The 20,982-nt window shown below is 37.4% G+C and overlaps 1 protein-coding gene across 6 annotated transcripts in view; it reads right to left on the bottom strand.

Annotated features, from left to right (window-relative positions):
* LOC105482359 (clathrin interactor 1) overlaps window positions 1–20,982 on the bottom strand; it is a 73,254-nt gene that overhangs the window by 27,521 nt on the left and 24,751 nt on the right. For 5 of the 6 annotated variants that reach the window (XM_011742396.3, XM_011742398.3, XM_011742397.3 and 2 more), the window contains 3 exons: window positions 4,126–4,230; window positions 3,418–3,514; window positions 884–992 (listed from right to left, as the gene is read on the bottom strand). In XM_011742396.3, the coding sequence (XP_011740698.1) occupies window positions 884–992; window positions 3,418–3,514; window positions 4,126–4,230 (311 nt within the window). Of the gene's footprint in view, window positions 1–883; window positions 993–3,417; window positions 3,515–4,125; window positions 4,231–5,008; window positions 5,114–20,982 lie in introns of those variants that run through there. The other variant, XM_011742399.3, reaches the window with a different exon arrangement.

The following is a 20,982-nucleotide window of genomic DNA, read 5'->3' as shown; positions in this document are numbered from 1 at the left end:
ACACAAAAACTTCAATATAAGAAATCAACTTCAATATTTAAAAAACAATAAAAAGAAGCAAGTTGTGCTATTTAACTTTGTCATTTCCTCCTCAGCAAATTTTAAGTTCTAAAATGGAATTTTGGCTTATAAGAGCATGTAAAGATGAACTAAAAAGGACCACAGATAACGGTACTATGCAAGGTCAATTAAAGATTCACTAAAAAGGATTACTGATGATGACCACACAAAATAGACATATCCATAAGTGCTATTGTGTTTTTCTATCATATTTTAAGAAAACAAACCAAAGGAAGAATCACTTTAGCATGTTAATAACTGAAAAGCATACAAATGTCTTGGTTTCTCCAGTACAAGTCTGGAACACTAATTATCAGGTTTTAGTGTAGCTCAAAAACTGAATTTTTAAAGTGCTTACAACTGGGGTATGCTACAAAATGAAATGTGCTTCATTCTCCAGCCTCTTTCACATTCAAAACACACTGTGGCCTTGCTGCCTTTGCACAGTAAATATTATTTGGTGGGAGGGAAAAAAAACCCAGCTTCAAACAGATGTGTGTGTTTTGGAGCTCTAACCTTTTCTTCCCATATGATTAAAGCTATTCCTTTATGGACACCACAGGGGACCAGTCTCCAGTGCATATTTTAATATAAACCCGAACACTCATGTTGTGTTGGTTCTGTTGTTATTAGCCAGTCTTTTCTGCAAGTTCTTGTCTTCACTAATTAATACTCTAGGGCCCCGCGTCTTGGATTCTGCACTCGTCACACAACCAGCAACAGTCACATTCTAATTAGAGCAGAGAAGCTTCTAAGCTGGTTCAGGTGACTGACAACTCCAACTACTGTTTTAATTTGCTTATAAGGTTTTTCTATTGCTCACCTACAAAGTGGTAATTTTCCAGGGATCGTAAATCATAAATGTGTTCTCTGGCACTTGTAACAACACGCTCTGATCCATTCCTTATGAGGTAAGCTAGGAGCAGCAACGACTGTAAAAATACAAAGCACTAAATGATTTAATGAAATAAAGTCAGTAGAGCTTTGGTGAATGGTTAAAAAAAATAATTCTAACATAGCAAATAAAGAATCTTCATGCTGGTGGTGAGGTTTCCTTACATTAGACTCTAAACACATAATCTAGAACTTACATAATCAATTTGAAGTTCCTCTTATATTAAGCATAGTAAATAATTATAAATCATCTGGATACTATGTGTCAAAGACTTAAACTCTGTTGTTCAAAATATCTGAATGTATGATATAAATAGACAATAAGGTTTTAGAAAGCTGACTCAGTTTTTACTTTTATCTGAGCATTATGGAACTGAATTGCCAGAAATTATTTGGTAATTAAGCAATCCTATAGTATTTTCCCCAGATAAAATTTAATTTTGAGGTTAATTATGTGGCTTTTGTTTTAAAAGGTTGTGGCCAGGCTCAGTGGCTCATGCCTGTAACCCCAGCACTTTCTGGGAGGCCAAGGTGGGCGGATGACTTGAGGTCAGGAATTTGAGACCAGACTGGGCAACATGGTAAAACCTCGTCTCTACTAAAAATACAAAAATTAGCTGGGCACAGTGGCCCACGCCTGTAATCCCAGCTACTCAGGTGGATGAGGCACAAAAATCACTCGAACCCAGAAGGTGGAGGTTGCAGTGAGCTGAGCCCGCACCACTGCACTCCAGCCTCCGCGACAGAGAGACTGTCTCCAAAAAAAAAAAAAAGTTGTTACCAAATAATAATAATAATAATGATGATAATAAAACCTGTAGAAAATTTTGCAAAATAGTGAGATGTCTTTACAAAACAAAAAAAACAAAAACAAACAAAAAAAATAGCTGGGTATTGATTGAGGCACACGCCTGTAGTCCCAGGTACTTAGGGGATTGAGGCAGGAGGATCTCTTGAGCCCAGGAGGTCACCACTGCAGTGAGCCAAGGTCACGCCACTGCATTCTGGCTTGGGTGACAAAGCCAGACTGTCTCAAAAACAACCAACCAACAACCAACCCCTAGCCCCAAAGTAAATTTTGTTAAAATGTAAATTTAGAATGACTGCTAATGGGTATAGGGTTTCTTTATAGGGTGACAAAAATGTTCTGGAATTAGATAGTAGTTACTCCTACAAAACTTTGTGAATATACTATATAATAAATTGTACATTTTGAACTTAACATTGCTTGGAACAAACCTCACTTGATTAGGTATATGAAAATCTAGTTAGGCAGAGAGGAGGGGGCGGCAAAAACAAAACAAATCTAGTTAGGTTGGTAAAACTGAGGGACACAAAACCTCCTCCTACCAGTAATTTACAGTCATGTGTCACTTAACGATGGGGATATGTTCGTGTAATGTGCCATTAGGAAATTTCGTCACTGTACTAATATCACAGAGCATACTTACACAAACCTAGATGGTATGGCCTGCTACACACTGACGATCTATGGGACAACCTATTGCTCCTCGGCTACAAACCTGTGCAACATTGTTACTGTAATGACTACTATAGGCAGCTGTAACACAATGCTGAGTATTTTTGTATCTGAACATAGAAAGAGTACAGAAAAAATAGAGTATTATAATCCCATGGGACCACTGTCAAATAAGCAGACCATCACTGACTAAAATGTCCGTATGTGGTATATATGACTATATTCTTTAAAAAAGGAGTTTACTCAAGAATTAAAAAAAAACAAAAAACTAAAAGCAAATTTAATTTACAATATTTCAATTATTTCATCACACCTACCATGCAACCTAAGGGAATGACACTGAATGTTTTCAGAAAGAATAACATAAAAAGAAATGAAACTAACACATAGATTTTCAATCCTAAAAGCCAAATTATGTCATTTTGGATAGCAAAGAAAAACATTCTGAAGAAGTAAGAAAATATGGTAGGTACAGAAGCACAGACGACTATATTACTATAGAATTCTGCATTATATGAAATCAGAACAAAAGGAATCTGATAAAAAGTTCATATTCACTAATTTAAAATTAGAATTACATTTTGAACATTTGTGATACAGAATACTGTGAGAATACTACCATAAATTAGGTAAATGTCTACGTAGATGACAAACCATTCAGACTATAGTATTCATCTTAACTGCTCATACACTAAACAGGCACACTACTATAGATGCATTATTTTTGACATGCATAAACATTTTAGTAGGAAAAATTTTAAGAAATAATCAACATTTAGAAGTATTAAGAATTTCTCATTCAGAGCAGTTGTTCATGATGACTAGAAAATAGAACACAAATAACAAATCTACTTCTTTCATGTGTTTTCGATTATTCTATTCTAGGATTTAATATACTTTAAAACCACCTATGTATATACACTTTAAATTTCCAGCATGTGTTTTCAACATGTCAAGCAATTAAAGCAGATTTGTTTTCATACCTTATAAACTCTTCTCCAATTCTTTTTGTTGTCTTTTAACATTCGTGACCAAAGCATGTTCATAAGTTCTGGAAATTGTTCATACATAAATGTAGCCCTGAAAAAAGAATCATTTTCTTTAAGAGTCTGCAATATATTAATTTTGACAGTAGATGGCAGACTTGTTCTAATTTGGTGTTTCCCCGAAGCGTTTTTAAAAATTAATAAACATAATTCAAAAAATTTAGAAGATTATGTACTTCCTTGAAAATGTTTTCGCTATGTTTTATACACTACCTGGCACATATGTAAGTCCTGCTAATTAATCAATACTTTGCAATTAATAATTTAATTAATATCATATTTTGCAAGCTCTTCATTCACTGGTACGGTGTCCCAGATGTTCACAGAAAAAAATTTTTCTAACTTGCACTTCAAGTTATTTTATATGTATTTGTCAAAATTTTACATGGTGAGCTACAGCATTATCTCAAAACTTAATTGAAAAAGATACATTGTGGGTTTCTTTTTTGAGCCAAATTTTTAAGGGAAATGGACTGCATAAAACTTTCCATATTACTATCTGAAACTTTCTACATTACTATCTGAATGATTATGCAAAATTTATATTCTGGCAGCCAAACAGTTTAAATCTGAAAGCAAATTTCACATTTCTGTGTTAAGATACTTTGATTTTTTTCTGCACTGCTGAGTCAAATTATCACTTACTTGGCAATCTCTCCCATGAGTTGCCCAGAAGGTCCCCAAGGATCATCGTTCGTTGCCTCTCGAACCTTAGACTCGATCTCTGAATAATTCATAACCACATTGGTGCTGCAGAGGAAAAAAATGCACGCACATACGCACAAAGATTAGCATCAAAACTGAGAAACACATGAAAACTTAATAATGACACTACGGGGTGTCTTAATGAGCTACCTCTACAGGGTGGGAGAGAAAACATCTTTTGTGCACAAGCTACCCCAAGGACACTATGTAACACACTTAAGTTATCTTTAAGCAGATTTTACTATTCCATTAGTCTTCAAGAATACAGATGAGAGACTGCATTAGAGCTGGCATAAGTCCAGTAAAAAATGGCTGAGGGTCAAATTAAAAAAAAAAAAAATGAACATGCTAGAGTCTATTATAAAACTAAGTTGTCAGTTTCTTGACCAGATCTGGTTTACATGCAATGCAAGCTTATGTTTCCTGCTTATAGAAATCCTATAAATTAGGCAAAATTATGTAACAGCTAAACAGTATCTATATCACATTTTTTAAAAAGAATAAATCAAAGATACCTACAGATGTTTAGAACCACTATAAATGTTGAACTATAATCTCTTAGTCTTTTTTCGTTTACTCTGTCATGTGCACTTCTATGTCATATATTCACTGTAACCCTCACTTTTACTGGCTGCATAATATTCCATCAGGAGATTGTATGATGCACACTTAACTTTCCCCTAGGACTTCGGCAATGATCTGGGCCTCAGGAGTCAGAAAGATCTGATTCCAGTCACTTACTATGTGACCTTTGGCAAAATTATTTTAATTATCTTAATCTCAGTTTCCTCAACCATAAAATGGGAATAAATAAGCATAATACCTCAAAGGCTAGCACAGCAAATGGCGTTTATTTAGCACAGTGTCTGACATACAGGAAGTACTCCGTAAATGTTAGCTATTATTATATTAAATATAATAACCAACACCAGCCTGGGCAACACAGTGAAACCTGGTCTCTAAAAACAAAAAGAAAAAATTAAAAATTAGCCAGACGTGTTGGCGTGCACCTGTAGTCCCAGCTACTAGGGAGGCTGAGGTGGGAAGATTGCTTGATCCCAGGAGGTCAAGGCTTCAGGGAGCCATGACCACCCACTGTACTCCAGCCTGAGCAGCAGAGCAAGACCCTGTCTCCAAAACACAAAAGGTAATATATATAAAATAACCATCTATTAGAATTTCAAAACATCACGTAATATTTTTATATGAAAGAATTTACTTTGGAAAAAATAAGATTAAGATATGAGATGGCAAAATGTTTGGTCGTCAAAATGGAATTTCTCATGCTTATATGAATTTAAGGATTCAAAGACATTTTGAGAATAAAGAAATACTGCAAAACTGTGACATCCTGTAGTAGTATTCATTTGACATCGAAAGCTCCAATTATTACCAAACAATTGTTATAACAGGTGTCTGTGAATATAGTAATTCAATTCTTCCACTTAGCATTAAGTCTTAGAAATAGTGAAAAATCAGAATTTGTTAACTATTACATACATATACCCCACTTTTGCTATATGGTTTTTCAGTCGTCAAAAAGTTCTATTTTTAGAATAAGGAAGGTTTGGTTGAAATTGGCACTCAAATCTCTTAAATATAAATTTCAAATTTATTGCAAACACTTCAATGTCTTCATGTTTAAAGAACAGACCAACAAACAGGTTTGGGTCAAATTTTAAAAGAACCATTATGCATGTAAGTGTGACTTGCCAAAAAACTGAATCAATCTGGCTTTCAGATTTAAATTCAGGACACTGTTCTTCTATGGAAGAAAAGCAAAATCCTATTATTTTCTTTCAAATCTTAGAGAAAACTGCCTCCTAAGATACCAATTAATGTGGTAAAATAAATACAAATTCCTTCCCCAGGACTAAAATAAATTCATGATCTCCAATGCCCACCCCCACTTAAAAATGTTAAGACCACTAAGGAATACATTTTCGTTAAAATCCAGTAATGGTTCTATTACAACAGTTTTATGTATAAATGTAGAAGAATAAGTTTCCTCCTAATTTTATTAACCATGGAACCAAAATAAAATTAAGGCAGCCAATAACAGATTCACAATTTAAGATGCCACAAAAAGATGAATTTCAGAATGCTTTTGTTTATCCTGGTGGCTGAAGAATGCATGGCTTAGGCAGTTAAAAGTGTCAAAATGCAGCTGTGAAAATGAACAATGGCAATTAGGATTATAATTCACCCAAGCATTTCATTACCAAGAATGCACTTGAAATCTCTTTGCATTGTTTAATTTGTTGGAGAACAAGATGAAAGAAGTTAATCTCCAGTCCATGTACATGAAATATTTTTACCAGAGCCTTCATAAATGTTGTAGCTTTCAGAACACTACTTTCCTTGTTCAACCGACAAAGGCCCATGGGTCAAATAAGAAAGGTTCTGTTTCCGTAACCCTTCACAAGATTCTTAGCTGAAGGCTTGTGTGAGCGCTGTGTTTAGAGGGAGAGGTGGCAGAGAGCCAATAATCTAAGAATCTCATTTCTTTGGTTGAAAAACAATGGGAGCCATCAGCACATACAATACAGTTATTAAGTATATCCACAGAAGGATATGGCAAATATAAAACAAAAAAATAACAGAACGCTTACACGAAGAATCCAGATCTATTTTAAAGTTATTTTCCAGGCCAGGTGCAGTGGCTCCTACCTGTAAACCCCAGCACTTTGGGAGGATGAGGCAGGTGGATCACTTGAGTCTAGAAGTTCACTTACCAGCCTGGCCAACATGGCAAAAATCCGTCACTACAAAAAATACAAAAATTTGCCAGGCGTGGTAGCATCTACCTGTGGTCCCAGCTTCTCAGGACACTGAGGTGGGAGGACTGCATGAGCCCAGGAGGTTGAGGCGACAGAGAACGAGACCCTGTCTCCTACTCCCCTCCCCAGAAAAAAGCTATCTTCCAATGAAGCTGTTGCTTTCAGAAACTGTAAAGAACCCCCCTCAAGATGAGATTTGATGGCATAAAGAATTCCAAAATGAAGTATTTTAAGCTTCAATTAATTCAGAAACAAACGTAAACTAAAAATAACACTGTATGGTTTGGCCTTATTCCAGGTCATTTAAAAATAACTATTTCTAAAAAGGTAGAAATGGCATTTTGATCCTTCCTTTCTCATGTTTTCTACTGCCCTCAATCTATGCCCTACCCATAATTCCAGTGACCTTTTTAAAAAAAACAATTCTTCCGTGCTAAAAATAAAAATAAAAATTTACGTCCAGATTTGAAAGGAAAAAAACAGCTTTTTAATTCTGAAAACTTCTGACACAGATGTTTTAAGAATATATCACAGACGCTAGAGGGGGCACTCTCAACGGTTTCTTAAACACACACACAAACAATCCTCCAGACAAAGGTCTAGAATTTGAACGGCAAACAAAATTACAGAAAAAGACACCCCCCTTCCCAATAAATTTCATACCATTTAAACTAACACTACAGTCAAACAAGTGACTTATGGATTTTCACCAATCCTAAATTGAGATTCCTAACTTGAAATTTTAAAAAGTTATCTCTTTATACTCAGTTCTTGTTTTTTTAAAGTATAGGCCATTATTATGACCTTCTGTTGAAGGGTAAAAGTCTTTGGATACAGGCTTTTCTACTTACATTTCCTTTCATGTAATTATCATTATAACACTTAAAAAAGTAACCAAGAATACTTTGATAACACCAAAAAATTTTTCTGTATATTATTTTAAACCAGTTTGACAATATTATCAAAAGAAAACTTGACCCACAAAATATCTAATGATTTTTAACATTTCTGCTGTCGCCATCAATAACCTTTTATCTCCAGATTTTTGTCTGTATTTAATCTCTGCAAACATAAACAGACATGAGAATGTAATAATGGAGGGAAAGTAAAAGAAGAAAAATAACTTTTAAGAAATGCTGCTGTTTCACAAGAGAATGTAAACCAGGAAAAAAAAAATGTTGCTGTAATTTTGACATTTCTTCACCAGTATTAAAAAGTATCTGTAATTTTGAGAACAATCTAAGAGTCACCAGAAAGTACAAAACGAGCCCTTCTCACATGTGTTCTATCTAGGCTTACTCAATATATTAACTTTCTCTTTGCTTAAAACAAAAGTCTTGAAAATGAGTGACCTGAAAAGTAGGTTTCTCTGTCCTGATAAAGATAGGTAATTATTAGGATCACACTGTTTAAATTTAACAGTTACAACTACTGGGCAGTTCAGCAGTATAACTGGTTAACAATACCAAATCTTAATGGACTCTAATATTAGGCCAAAAAGAAAGTTAACAGAGAGAATGAAAGATGGAATCACCAAAGAATGAAGAATACAAGAATAAAATCCATAGACACAATCATTATTGTTTATATTTATAAAACTGTTTGTTGTTTCCACAGTCTTTTACCCACTTTCACATTTGCTTCTCAGAACACTCCAGCAACTTAACTCTGTACAACTCAGCAACACTGACTCACTAGATCTTTAGTGCCAACTGTGAGAAACTACCATCCTCAACTTTTGCACACACGCTTTGATATGGTTTGGCTCCGTGTCTCCACCCAAATCTCATATTGAATTGTACTCCCATAATTCCCACGTGTTGTGGGAGGGACCGAGTGGGAGATAATTTGAATCATGAGGGCGTTTTCCCTCATACTGTTCGTGGTAGTGAATAAGTCTCACAAGATCTGATGGTCTTATCAGGGGTTTCCACTTTTGCTTCTTCCTCATTTTCTCTTGCCACTGCCATGTAAAAAGTGCCTTTCACCTCCTGTCATGACTCTGGGGCCTCCCCAGCCATGTGGAACTGTAAGTCCAATTAAACCTCTTTTCCTTCCCAGACTTGGGTATGTCTTTATCAGCAGCATGAAAATGGACTAACATATGCTTCCACAGCTATGTAAACACAGCCAATATTCAGTTAGTCAACGGTCAACTATTCAGTTTGTAAATTATTAGTGTTCATTGTAGCCCTCCTCTTTATTCCCCATTTTCTACTTATTTGACTACTTGACACTCATATAATATAAAATTATTTTACTTGGTAAGTTTCAGTCCAGTTTTTAGAGGTATAATTGGTTAACAGCTAAAACGAGGCTTTTACTTACTGATAGTCAATACTTATTATCTACATTAAGAATCATCGGTAAAATAATTAACAAGAACTTGAGCAGTCCTTATTGATATTTTTTCCTCTTAAAAGTTCAAGAATATGCTTTGCTAAAACAGAACTATACACCAAGGGAAAAGGTAAAGTATAGGTATAATGTGGTACTAACTGCTAACAAAGGAATAAGGAGGAAACTGAAACAGATTGAGAAGTATTTTTCCCAGTTTGCCTTTTAAATTTCATTCCTTTTTAAAAAACTGAAGTCAAAGGAATCTGTATTTTTAATATGGTTTCTTCTTTGTTTTAAGCTTATTGTCAAGACTTCACTCACCCTGAGATCAGGCAGTCTTTTATTTGAGACCTCTAAATGTGTTTTCATGTATGCATGCATACACACACCCATACTAAGATAATAAGAGACAGAAACATCTGGAGACAGAAATAAACATAACTTAGTTCCAAGCAACAGTTTTAAATAATGGTATTTTTTTCTTTATATTAATATTTTCCTGTATTTTCCAATTTTTTTCAAAGTATTATATTGTAACCAAGGTTAAACTACTAAAGGCCACTAAAAATACAAGTACTGTATCATCATTAGCTACATTTTTAACTATTTATAGGCAAGTAAACATCATAGTAGACCACATGAATATTATTTGTACTTCCAACATCTTGTTTTATCAGGTTAATAAGTGCAGCAAACAGTAACTAAAATATATGCATACACACTAAAATATGTACACCAAGTGCTATGTATGCAAAACCACAGAGAACAATTTAAGTACCCAATTTTGGAATTAATATGATTTTTAAAAACTGTATTAGGGATGAATAATTCTTGACAACAAAACCTGTATTTAAAAGTCACTTTTTACCTCAATGCCACAAAGGTTTCAGAAAAGATACTTTTATAAATTAAGTGTTGTAGAACAGTTATGCTCTTATTAAGTATCAATCTTCTTGATAATTTTTTTAACCATAAAACACCCATAAAATTAACATTGTAGAATAGGAGTCCCCAACCCCCAGAGCTGCGGACTGGCCTGTTGGGAATGGGGCTGCACAGCTGGACGTGAGCAGCGGCAAGCCAGCATCACTGCCTGAGCTCTGCCTCCTGTCAGAGCAGCGGTGGCATCAGATTCTCACAGAAGCGTGAACCCTGTTGTGAATGAGGGACCTAGGTTGTGTGCTCCTAATGAGAATCTAATGCCTGATGGTCTGAGATGGAACAGTTTCATCTGGAAACTATCCTCCCCAAGCCCTGGTCTGTGGAAAAATTGTCTTCCACAAAACTGATCCCTGGTGCCAAAAAGGTTGGAGACCACTGCTATAGAAGACAGTTTCCTCAAGTAACAAAAGTCTTAAGCCAGAAACATTTGCTCTTTTTTTTATGTTTCCATCCATAACATTACAGAAATTGTTTTAAGAATAACTCTAGAAGCTAGATAATGAACCTTGTGATATTTATTTTTTATCAGCGGAGACAGCCTCCACCACATTACCCTTATTTGCAAGTTGAACATTTTATAGGTTCAATGTTCATATTTTAATACCAAGTTATATCTCATTACAGTCCTGTGAAGAGTATCAAATGTACTGTCAATGGCCAAGAAGTCTACTATTCCTAAATTCAATCGGTAGATAACTTTCACTGTTAACAGAATATCTGGGGCTCTACAGAAATGATGTGGGGAGGTGGAAAAATTGATTTGTCCACATGGTGGGGTATTCACCACCCATTTAAAAAAAAAAAGCCTCTCACTGATCTGAAAATGCAAATGAAATACAATGCAATGAAAAGTCTTAACACAAGTGACAACATGGTTCAGTAGAAGAGATAATTTTGCTATAGTAAACATGTTATAAAATAGCCACACTGTTAAAGCAATAAGAAACCATAGTACTCCCTTCATATTGCAAGAATTCTAATAAAATAAAGTATGGAAAAGTACAGAAGACACAAATATCACAATCCTGGACGCTTCCTCTAAATAAACTCACTCGAAATCCCACAGCTAGTAAATGGCAGATTTAAAACCTATTAGGTCTTTCCATTCCAAAGCCCATTTTCTATTACGTCACACTGTCCTGTAATCATAGAATATATTCTGGTCTAAGATGACATCAAATGCAGCATCACAAATTATCCTACAAAGGAGCTATATGCTGAATAAATATTTAAAAAGATATATTCTCAGTCACGGAAATCACGTTTTCTTTGGTTTTAGTAAATATTAAAAACAAACCATCTAATTGAAAGGGAGGAAACCTATGTCTCCCCTCTTATACATGTACTCTTAAAAGTAAAGAAAATACCAGTTTGGCCGGGCGCGGTGGCTCAAGCCTGTAATCCCAGCACTTTGGGAGGCCGAGACGGGTGGATCACGAGGTCAGGAGATCGAGACCATCCTGGTTGGCACGGTGAAACCCCGTCTCTACTAAAAAATACAAAAAACTAGCCGGGCGAGGTGGCGGGCGCCTGTAGTCCCAGCTACTCGGGAGGCTGAGGCAGGAGAATGGCGTGAACCCGGGAGGCGGAGCTTGCAGTGAGCTGAGATCCGGCCACTGCACTCCAGCCTGGGTGGCAGAGCGAGACTCCGTCTCAAAAAAAAAAAAAAAAAAAAAAAAAAAAAAAAAAAAAAAAAAAAAGAAAATACCAGTTTGATTAGGAAAAAACTGAAATGAGAGACATCTAAAATCTGAAGCTCTTTCACCCATTCTGCAATAACAGGATTTCAGAAAAGAGTACACCTAGTTATCAATACTGAAAACATATAACCTATTCAATCCAATGATATCATATGTATATGGGATGCATATTATTTATGGCTTCAACTATGTACAGAAAAGACTACGCTGGATTATGCATCTTCTGTTTCCTTTTACTTTTCAAGAGGGAACACTAAATTCCTAAATGCTGAAACACAAACTTTGCTTTTAAAAGTAACCATCAGGAATTTGCACAAAAATATTATATCCCATCTTTTAGCATTTAACTTTCTCAGTCAAAAAAAAAAAAATTACGATCAAATAAGTAAAGAACAACTTACTACCAGGCTTTGAAGGAGTCTCATAATACTTTTTAAACCTATTTAAAATAATTCTGGATACTCAAAGAAAGATCAAGATAGTTACTTGAGTACCTAACACATCTTTAAAACATGGCAAACTGCCTAAGTCTAAACTCTAGCTGCCTGCCTGTATGAGATTAAAATTACAGAAAATGTTGTCTTAATGTTCAAAAACATCACTTCCAATTGTTTCCTCCCCACATGATGTAAGACCATAGAAACTGGTACAACTATTTTTAAAATTATAATTGTTTTAAGTTGCCAGAAAATTAAGGACTGTATTTTTTTTTAAACCAATCCTACTCTTACATCAATTCTACTACCAAATTCTTTGTTTCATTCTGACTAATGCTGGCCCTCAATTTCAATAATCGTTGAGTCCAGTATTATGAAGGCAGAGAAATGAACCACAGAATTTTAATCACTCTTGGTGTTTTAATACCACTGAACACTGCTGATTGATATGGCTCAATATTCTTGTAATCGTAATTCAAATTTTTAGACTGCATTTGTACTACTTATAGATAAAATAGATAAATATTATAGAACTGTTTTATACGTAAGTATTTTTCAGTTTGAGGAAGAGGGGAGAGGAGGAGGGGGAGCAAGTGAAACACGGAGCAATATTCTGCAAGTAGGAAAATTCAAAAAGCTGTAAGAACTCCTAACATTCAAGGAAGATTAAAGACCCTTGTGTGTATCTTCAAAATTATGAAAATGGAAATGTCTGTACAGACTGTTAACAATCTCCCACATTCATCCATAAACTAAAGATCCTGTGCTTATCCTCACCACTGAGTAACGAATACACATTGTCACCAAAGTCTTATTTCTCATGTAAGAAACTTTTGCATAGCAGAACACTTCATAAATTTACTGATTCCACATAGATTTGACTGTGTCATCAATCCAAGTTATTGCCAAACTCGATGTGTTCCTCAAATATATGTAAAATATTTATTTTCTGCCTATGAATTATCATTTTCTTAGACCCTATCACATTAACTACCAGCACAAGAGGCTGGCTTTGAGTCACTTTTTTTTTTTTTTTTTTAAATACAGAAATAATTTGGTACCACAGCCTCAAAGCTGGAGAACAAAGCTAAGTTGTGAGGTGGATGTCAGGGACTGGTTTAGCCAAGTGACATGTTTCCATACATGCATGTGAGATCATAACATAATTATAAATTTCCTGTGACAATCCTTCCAGATGTTTTAAAAAGTCAAAACTTTGTACAGAAAAATCTACCAAAAGGCCGGGCGCAGTGGCTCAAGCCTGTAATCCCAGCACTTTGGGAGGCCGAGACGGGCAGATCATGAGGTCAGGAGATCGAGACCATCCTGGCTAACACGGTGAAACCCCGTTTCTACTAAAAAAATACAAAAAACTAGCCGGGCGTGGTGGCGGGCGCCTATAGTCCCAGCTACTCGGGAGGCTGAGGCAGGAGAATGGCATGAACCGGAAAGGCGGAGCTTGCAGTGAGCTGAGATCCGGCCACTGCACTCCAGCCTGGGCGACAGAGCAAGACTCCGTCTCAAAAAAAAAAAAAAAAAAAAAAGAAAAATCTACCAAAAACTTACTGCATTTCACAAAGAATGGTTTCATAGCAGGAAATGTAACGCAAGAAATTTAATCTGAGCAATCTGATGAGTAGCTGACATTAACCTATTTTATACCATACTTGCTCTTCTAATCTCTAAAAATACCCAATACAGATTATCAGTATTACAAACAGTCTTTATCTAAAAATTTCAAGCTTAAAAACCAGTTTCCAAATCCTGAAAACTGCAAACTGTACATTTAGGAAATACATGGTACCTTGCTTACAGAAGAGTTTACCTAACATTTCAGGAAAATTTCCAGTATTCATTCAATTATCAGTTTGGATGGGGTAAAATTAACCAAACTCCCTTTTAAATTTCTGAGATTTCCAACAACCAGTATGTTTGTCCTAAAATATAACTAGAAGAATAAATCTGAAAATTTTTTTCCAAAAGCAAGCCACAGAAAATAATTATTTTATGAAAAATTCAAGGTCAGAAAAGATTACGTAATATGAACAATCACTAAAGAATTCAATACTTCAAGTTTAGTTTCAAATGACAATTTGTCAGATCAAAATGTCTATATAAGAGGATAACTGAAAAGATAGGAACTTATAGAAGCAAGGACTAAAATAACTTATTTTATATAAAAGGTCATTAAATGTTTATAGTCCAACATAAAGTCTTTTGCGAAACACCCAAAACCACATAATTATTTTAATGCCTCAAAAAATACAGGGATTGATCCAAAAAAAAAAAAAAAAATTTAAACCAGGAGAGTGGTGGGATTTCTGCCCCTTAAAGTCTGTCATTTAATTCTTCTTCCCCAAAAGCAACAACTCTTGATTGCTATTAAACATGACTTAAACTGGCAACTTTTCAAGGAAATAGTTTAGTAATTTATGTAACAGATGTGCAAAGAAAACTACACGAATGAGATAAGCCAAGAAAAACATCCTAATGTCCATAACTAAATTATGACCTGTGGAAGGAAGAAACTATAAAACCATTTCCCCTTCCTTACAACTTCAATGGTTACCAATACCAAATTTTCAGATTTTGCCCATTTTCAGATATTAAAATGAACCTAGACCCCAGAAACTGTTCCAAAAGACAAGGCCATGCTAAAGGAAAATATTGCACGCTTACGTATTTTTCATAAACTGCTTCATCTTTTATGGCTGTTTTTGTGGCAAATGCAAAGTAATATTGTATATTAGTTAATCAATAATTTTTTGAGTGATTATTGGGGCCTGAATTTTGTCTCTGGCATACACTACCTGATCCCTGGACACATCAACCACTGTGTGCCTCGGCTTCCTCATCTGAAAGGCCCCTATGTATTATTACCATTACGGAGATTAAATGAAATGACATGTGTAAAGCATTTAGTTTTCTGTTATTATTTATTATGTTGCATATGGAAGCCCTTCTACTCCCTCTCTAGCACAGGTGCTCCTGCTATTATGACCTGGGCAGATGACAGGCTTACAGAAAAACTGTCTTAAGACAGGCTAGTCCCACAATGCTAGGTCGTTTTTGTTTTCCAGAGAGGCACTCTGGCACCAGTAAGACTGCAGGAGGGGCTGTTTTGTGGCTGGCAAAAGTGAAGAACAAACTGTGACATTAAGGGAAGTAGGATGAAAAATAGCTTCCAAAATGTGGCAGCAATGGTACTTGGAACAATGTAAGCAACAGAGCAGGCAGAGACAGTCACCACTAGAAAATTCCTTTCCTTCCATGGCCATAGAAAAAGAGGCCTCATAACACAAAAGTATATGAACTCTAACAACTATATAAAAACACATGTACATGTGAGCAAAGCCTGGAAGAACCAAGAAAACCATATGAAAACACCTGTGTTAGAGTGGTAATAACTAGAGTGGGGTGAAGGGGGAGCATCTGTTTAAAAATTTAAAAATATTTTTTATTTATACAATTTTAAAAACTGACTTTTTAAAAGAAAACTAAAATAGCACTTGTAGTAAAACTTCTCTCAAATTGCTAAGGAAGTATCCCTGGGCTGATTTAATTTTGCTGGGGATCACCCCTAACTCCCCTGACTCAGCAGTCTGTATTCTATCACTGCACCACCTGCACAGATAAAAACTAAAAAGGGCGGTGGCTCACGCTTGTAATCGCAGCACTTTGGGAGGCCGAAGCAGGCGGATCACTTGAGATCAGGAGTTCAAGACCAGCCTGGTCAATATGGTGAAACTCTGTCTCTACTTAAAAAAAAAAAAAAAAAATTGCCGGGCATAGTGGAGTGCTCCTGTAGTCCCAGCTACTCAGGGGGCTGAGGCAGGAGAATCGGTTAAAGCCGGGAGGCTGTGGAGATCACACCATTGCACTCCAGCCTGGGCATCGCCGCGAGATTCCGCCTCAAAAAAAAAACACAAAACTAAACTAAAAAGACAGCTTTGGGTGGAGGAGGGGCCAGAAGGTAAGGGTGTCAAGTTGCTCTCTGCCCCTAGGCTAGCTGTGGAACACTGTGCCCTCAACAGGAAAGACTGGAAATGACAGTCCCAACTCAAACTATTTCTATTTCCAGCTGATTTCTCTTAGCATGTTTCTTTAAAACTTCCAAGATTTCCATTTTTATTTTTTTTATAACAGTAGTCTAAATGATGTTTAGTACTCTGCTGGAAGATATAATAGCTATGTCAAAAAAGGGTTTCAGGGAAGGTCTGGAAAATGTTTAAACAAAGGCAACTTTATTCATGTAACAATTCTCAGAGACTATTACTTTAATGGTGCATTGTAAGTCTCCAACAGAGATAATACTTTTTTTTTTTTTTTTTTTTTTTTTTTGAGACAGAGTCTCATTCCGATTGCCCAGGCTGGAGTGCAGTGGTGTGATTTTTCAGCTCACTACAGCCTCGACCTCCCTGGGCTCAGGAGATTCTGCCACCTCAGCCTCCCAAGTACCTGCGACTATAGGTGCACGCCAACACCCCCAGCTATTTTTTTTTTGTAATTTTTAGTAGAGACAGGGTTTTGTTATGTTGCCTAGGCTGGTCTCAAACTCCTGGACTCAAGTGATCTGCCCACCTCAGCCTCCCAAAATGCTGGGATTACAGGCGGGAGCCACTGTGCCCCGCCAATATTAAACATTTCTAAAACTTTTGTGACAATTTATCCTTTTCCTGTTACTATCTTGTTAGTATCCCAAGAAACTCATTTTGGTATATGCTATTCTAAAAAATTACCCTTTCTTCTTTCTTTAGAGACAGGGTCCTGCTGTCACCCAGGCCGGAGTGCAGTGGTGCGATCATGCCTGACTACAGTCTCGGCCTCCCAGGCTAAAGCGATCCTCTCACATCAGCCTTCCAAGTAGCTGGGACTACAGGTGCATGCCACCACACCAGCTAGTTTTTGTATTTTTTGTAGAGACGGGGGTTTCACCATGTTGCCTAGGCTGGTCTCGAACTCCTGGGCTCAACTGACCCAACCACCTCTGCCTTCCAAAGTGTTGGGATTACAGGCATGAGCCACTGCGACCAGTTGTCCTTTTCTTCAAACTTCCAAAAATATTTTCAGTTTATACTTTCATCTTGCCATTCTTGTTTCTGGTATCTGTTATTTCTTTTTTTTTTAATTTTTTATTTTTATGAATAGGTTTTCCTTTAGTCTTTTATTTTTATGTTTTTATATTCTTGTTAGCTAGCTTTCAGCCTTTTATTTTGCTTTAAATCTCATTTTTTAAAACTCTTGTTTTTTACTGTCAATCTTAGTTTCCTACTTTGCTTATTTTAAACGTCATCTGCTTTATTATTTTCGTAAGAGTAAATGCTTCACATTGCTTTTTAAAAATACGGTACTTCAAAAACATGGGTTTTCGTTGGGTTTAAACAAAATACCTAAGGGCTGGCAAGATGGTTCATTGCTATAATCCCAGCACTTTGGGAGGCCAAGGTGGGATGACTGCTTGAGTCCAGGTGTTCAAGACCAGCCTGGGCAACATAGAGAGAACTTGTCTCTGCGCGTGCGCGCGCGCACACACACACACACACACACACACACACACACACTCTCTCTCTCTCTCTCTCTCTCTCTCTCTCTCTCTTTCTCTCTCTCTCTCTATACATACACATACACACACATTTAAGCCTGGGCAACAGAGTGAGACCTCCATCTTTACAAAAGATTTTTAAAAATTAGCCAGGCATGGTAGGACACACCTGTATCCCAGCTACTGGAGGTGAGGGTGGAGGGTGGGGCTGAGGAGGAAAGGCTGCTTGGGCCTAGGAAGTTGAGGCTGCAGTGAGACATGATAGTTCCACTACACTCCAGACTAGACGACAGAACAAGACCCTGTCTCAAGAAGAAAAAAAAAGTTTAAACTTTATTGCAATCCTTTCAAAATTCTCACCTGTTTTTAGCTTTAAGTTTTAATTTCTTAATAATCCTCATTTAATAACCTTATGTTAAACAGTTTTCTTTTTTCTTCATGTTTTAGTTTTTTTTTTTTTTTTGGAGATGGCGACTCCCTCTGTCGCCCAGGCTGGAGTGCAGTGGCAGGATCTCGGCTCACTGCAACTTCTGCCTCCTGGGTTCAAACGATTCTCCTGCCTCAGCCTCCCCGAGTAGCTGGGACTACAGGCGCATGCCACCCACCCAGCTAATTTTTTTATATTTTTAGTAGAGACGAGGTTTCACCATGTTGGCCAGGCTGGTCTTCAACTCTTGACCTCAGGGTTCTGGCCTTGGCCTCCCTAACTGCTGGGATTATAGGCATGAGCCACTGCCCCTGGCCTTACTTATAACACATAGCAGGACAAAGAAACAGCAAAAAGCACAATAGAAAAGACGGATGATCTCTCACTCTCACACCAGCAGCTACTTCTTCGGGTCCCCTCATAAAGAGGTAACATTGTTCATAGAGGCCAATTAAATATGTATAGGAGATAATCAAAAGAAACTAGCTTTATCAAGTCCCAAGAGTGAAAATTTCTATTCTATTCTATTCTATTCTATTCTATTCTATTCTATTCTATTCTATTCTACTCTATTCTACTCTATTCTATTCTATTCTATTCTATTCTAGACAGTCTTACTCTATCACCAGGCTGGAGTGCAGTGGTGCGATCTCAGCTCACCGCAACCTCTACCTCCCAGGTTCAAGAGATTCCCATCTCAGCCTACCCCGTCTCAGCCTCCCCAGTAGCTGGGACTACAGGCGTACACCATCATGCCCAGCTAATTTTTGTATTTTTAGTAGAGATGGGCCAACCATGTTGGCCAGGATGGTCTTGATCTCCTGACCTTGTGATCTGCCCCCGCCCGCCTTGGCCTCCCAAAGTGCTGGGATTACAGGTGTGAGCCACTGCACCAGGCCACTTTTTTAAAGCCAGAGTCTCAAACTGTCCCCTCAAGCTAGAGTGCAGTGGTAGGATCTTGGCTTACTGCAGTCTCCACCTCCCAAATTCAAGCGACTCTCATACCTCAGCTTCAACAGTAGCTGCGGTTACAGGCACGTGCTGCCATGCTAATTTTTGTATTTTTAGTAGAGATGGAGTTTTGCCATGTTGGCCAGGATGGTCTTCAACTCTTGACCTCAAGTCATCCACCCGCCTCAGCCTCCCAAAGTGCTGGGATTATAGGCTTGAGCCACCGGGCTCAGCCAGAGCTGCTTTTTAAACATTACTTTCTATGTATATTTGAGAAGTAACATATAAAGGTAGTTTCACTACTTTTCGTCCTGAAAAATGATCTCAGGGGCATATCATAAAGCTGAGCAGGCTGCAAGCCATCACTGGGATATTTGATACCATCTTTGGGGAACTATTTGCTTGGTGTTTACCTCCCATTACTTTCCCAAACCTGTTAGTTCTGCACTAAGAATACAGACCCTTACTTCTAGCTGAGATTGCTACAAAAGCCATTTAACTCTCTCTCCACTTCTGGGGCATCTTCTTTTCATTCATCTTCTAAACCATGACCACATTAATCTTCCTAACATTTAGTGTTGGCCATGTTAGTGCACCACAAATTCATCACCACTTTCCCTCATTTTCCTCCTACTGTATCAGTGGACAGCACCATCCAAGGTTATGGCTTGAGCATCACCTGAGAGATTACTTCTCTCCCTTCCTCCCACTGAATATCCAATCTACTCCCAGGTCTTTGCAATTCTATTCCCTAGGTACCTCTCAAATATGACCATCCACTTCTCCCTACCCACACCAACACTACCTTAATCCAGGGTCACCACTATTTTTCACCTGGATTACTGAGAACAACTTTGTAACTAGTCTCTCTGCTTCGACTCATCTTCTACCAGACTAGGGCCAAAGGGAGCTCTTGATGAAAGATAAATCCTAACTAATTGAGCTCCTATTTTAAATCTAGTAAAGGCTTCCTTATTGCCTTTAAGCAGAAGTCCAGGCCAGGCGCAGTGGCTCACTACTGTAATTCCAGCACCTGGGCAGGCTAAGGCAGGCAGATCACTTGAGGTCAGGAAATCGAGACCAGCCTGGCCAACATGGTGAAATTCTGTCTCTATTTAAAATATAAAAATCAGCCAGGCATGGTGGTGCATGCCTGTAATCCCAGCTACTTGGGAAGCTGAGGCAGGGGAATAGCTTGAACTTGGGAGGTGGAAGCTGCTATGAGCCGAGATCGCGCCACTGCACTCCAGCCTGGGTGACATAGAAAAACTCTGTCTCAAAAAAAGAAAAGAAGAAAAAGGGAGGAAGTCCAAAATCCTTAACAAGATACAAAAAATCCTTCATGTGAGATACCAGTTTACTTCTTTAGTCCCATTCATGTGTCATTCTCACCTGAAGAATAGGCCTTTTGCACAGGCTGTTATCTCTGTCCCTGCTCCGCAGCTAACTCCACCTGATCATCAGGTCTTAGCTTGAATGTCACTTCCTCCAAAAAACCTTCCTTAACTCCCAAAACAGTTGGGAGTCTGTGTACACACTCTTCATAGCACCCTTTGCTTTCTACTAGCTAGAAATACAACTAAAACCAGTGTATTAGACTGGTGTGGCAGCTCACACCTGCAATCCCAGCACTTTGGGAGGCTGAGGTGGATCACTCGAGCCTCACGAGTTCCAAGCC

This window comes from Macaca nemestrina, chromosome 6 (genome assembly GCF_043159975.1).
Source record: "Macaca nemestrina isolate mMacNem1 chromosome 6, mMacNem.hap1, whole genome shotgun sequence".
NCBI classification, from domain to species: Eukaryota; Metazoa; Chordata; class Mammalia; order Primates; family Cercopithecidae; genus Macaca; species Macaca nemestrina.
Note: the sequence above shows the minus strand (reverse complement) of the source record. Positions and strands in the feature narration are given on the sequence as shown.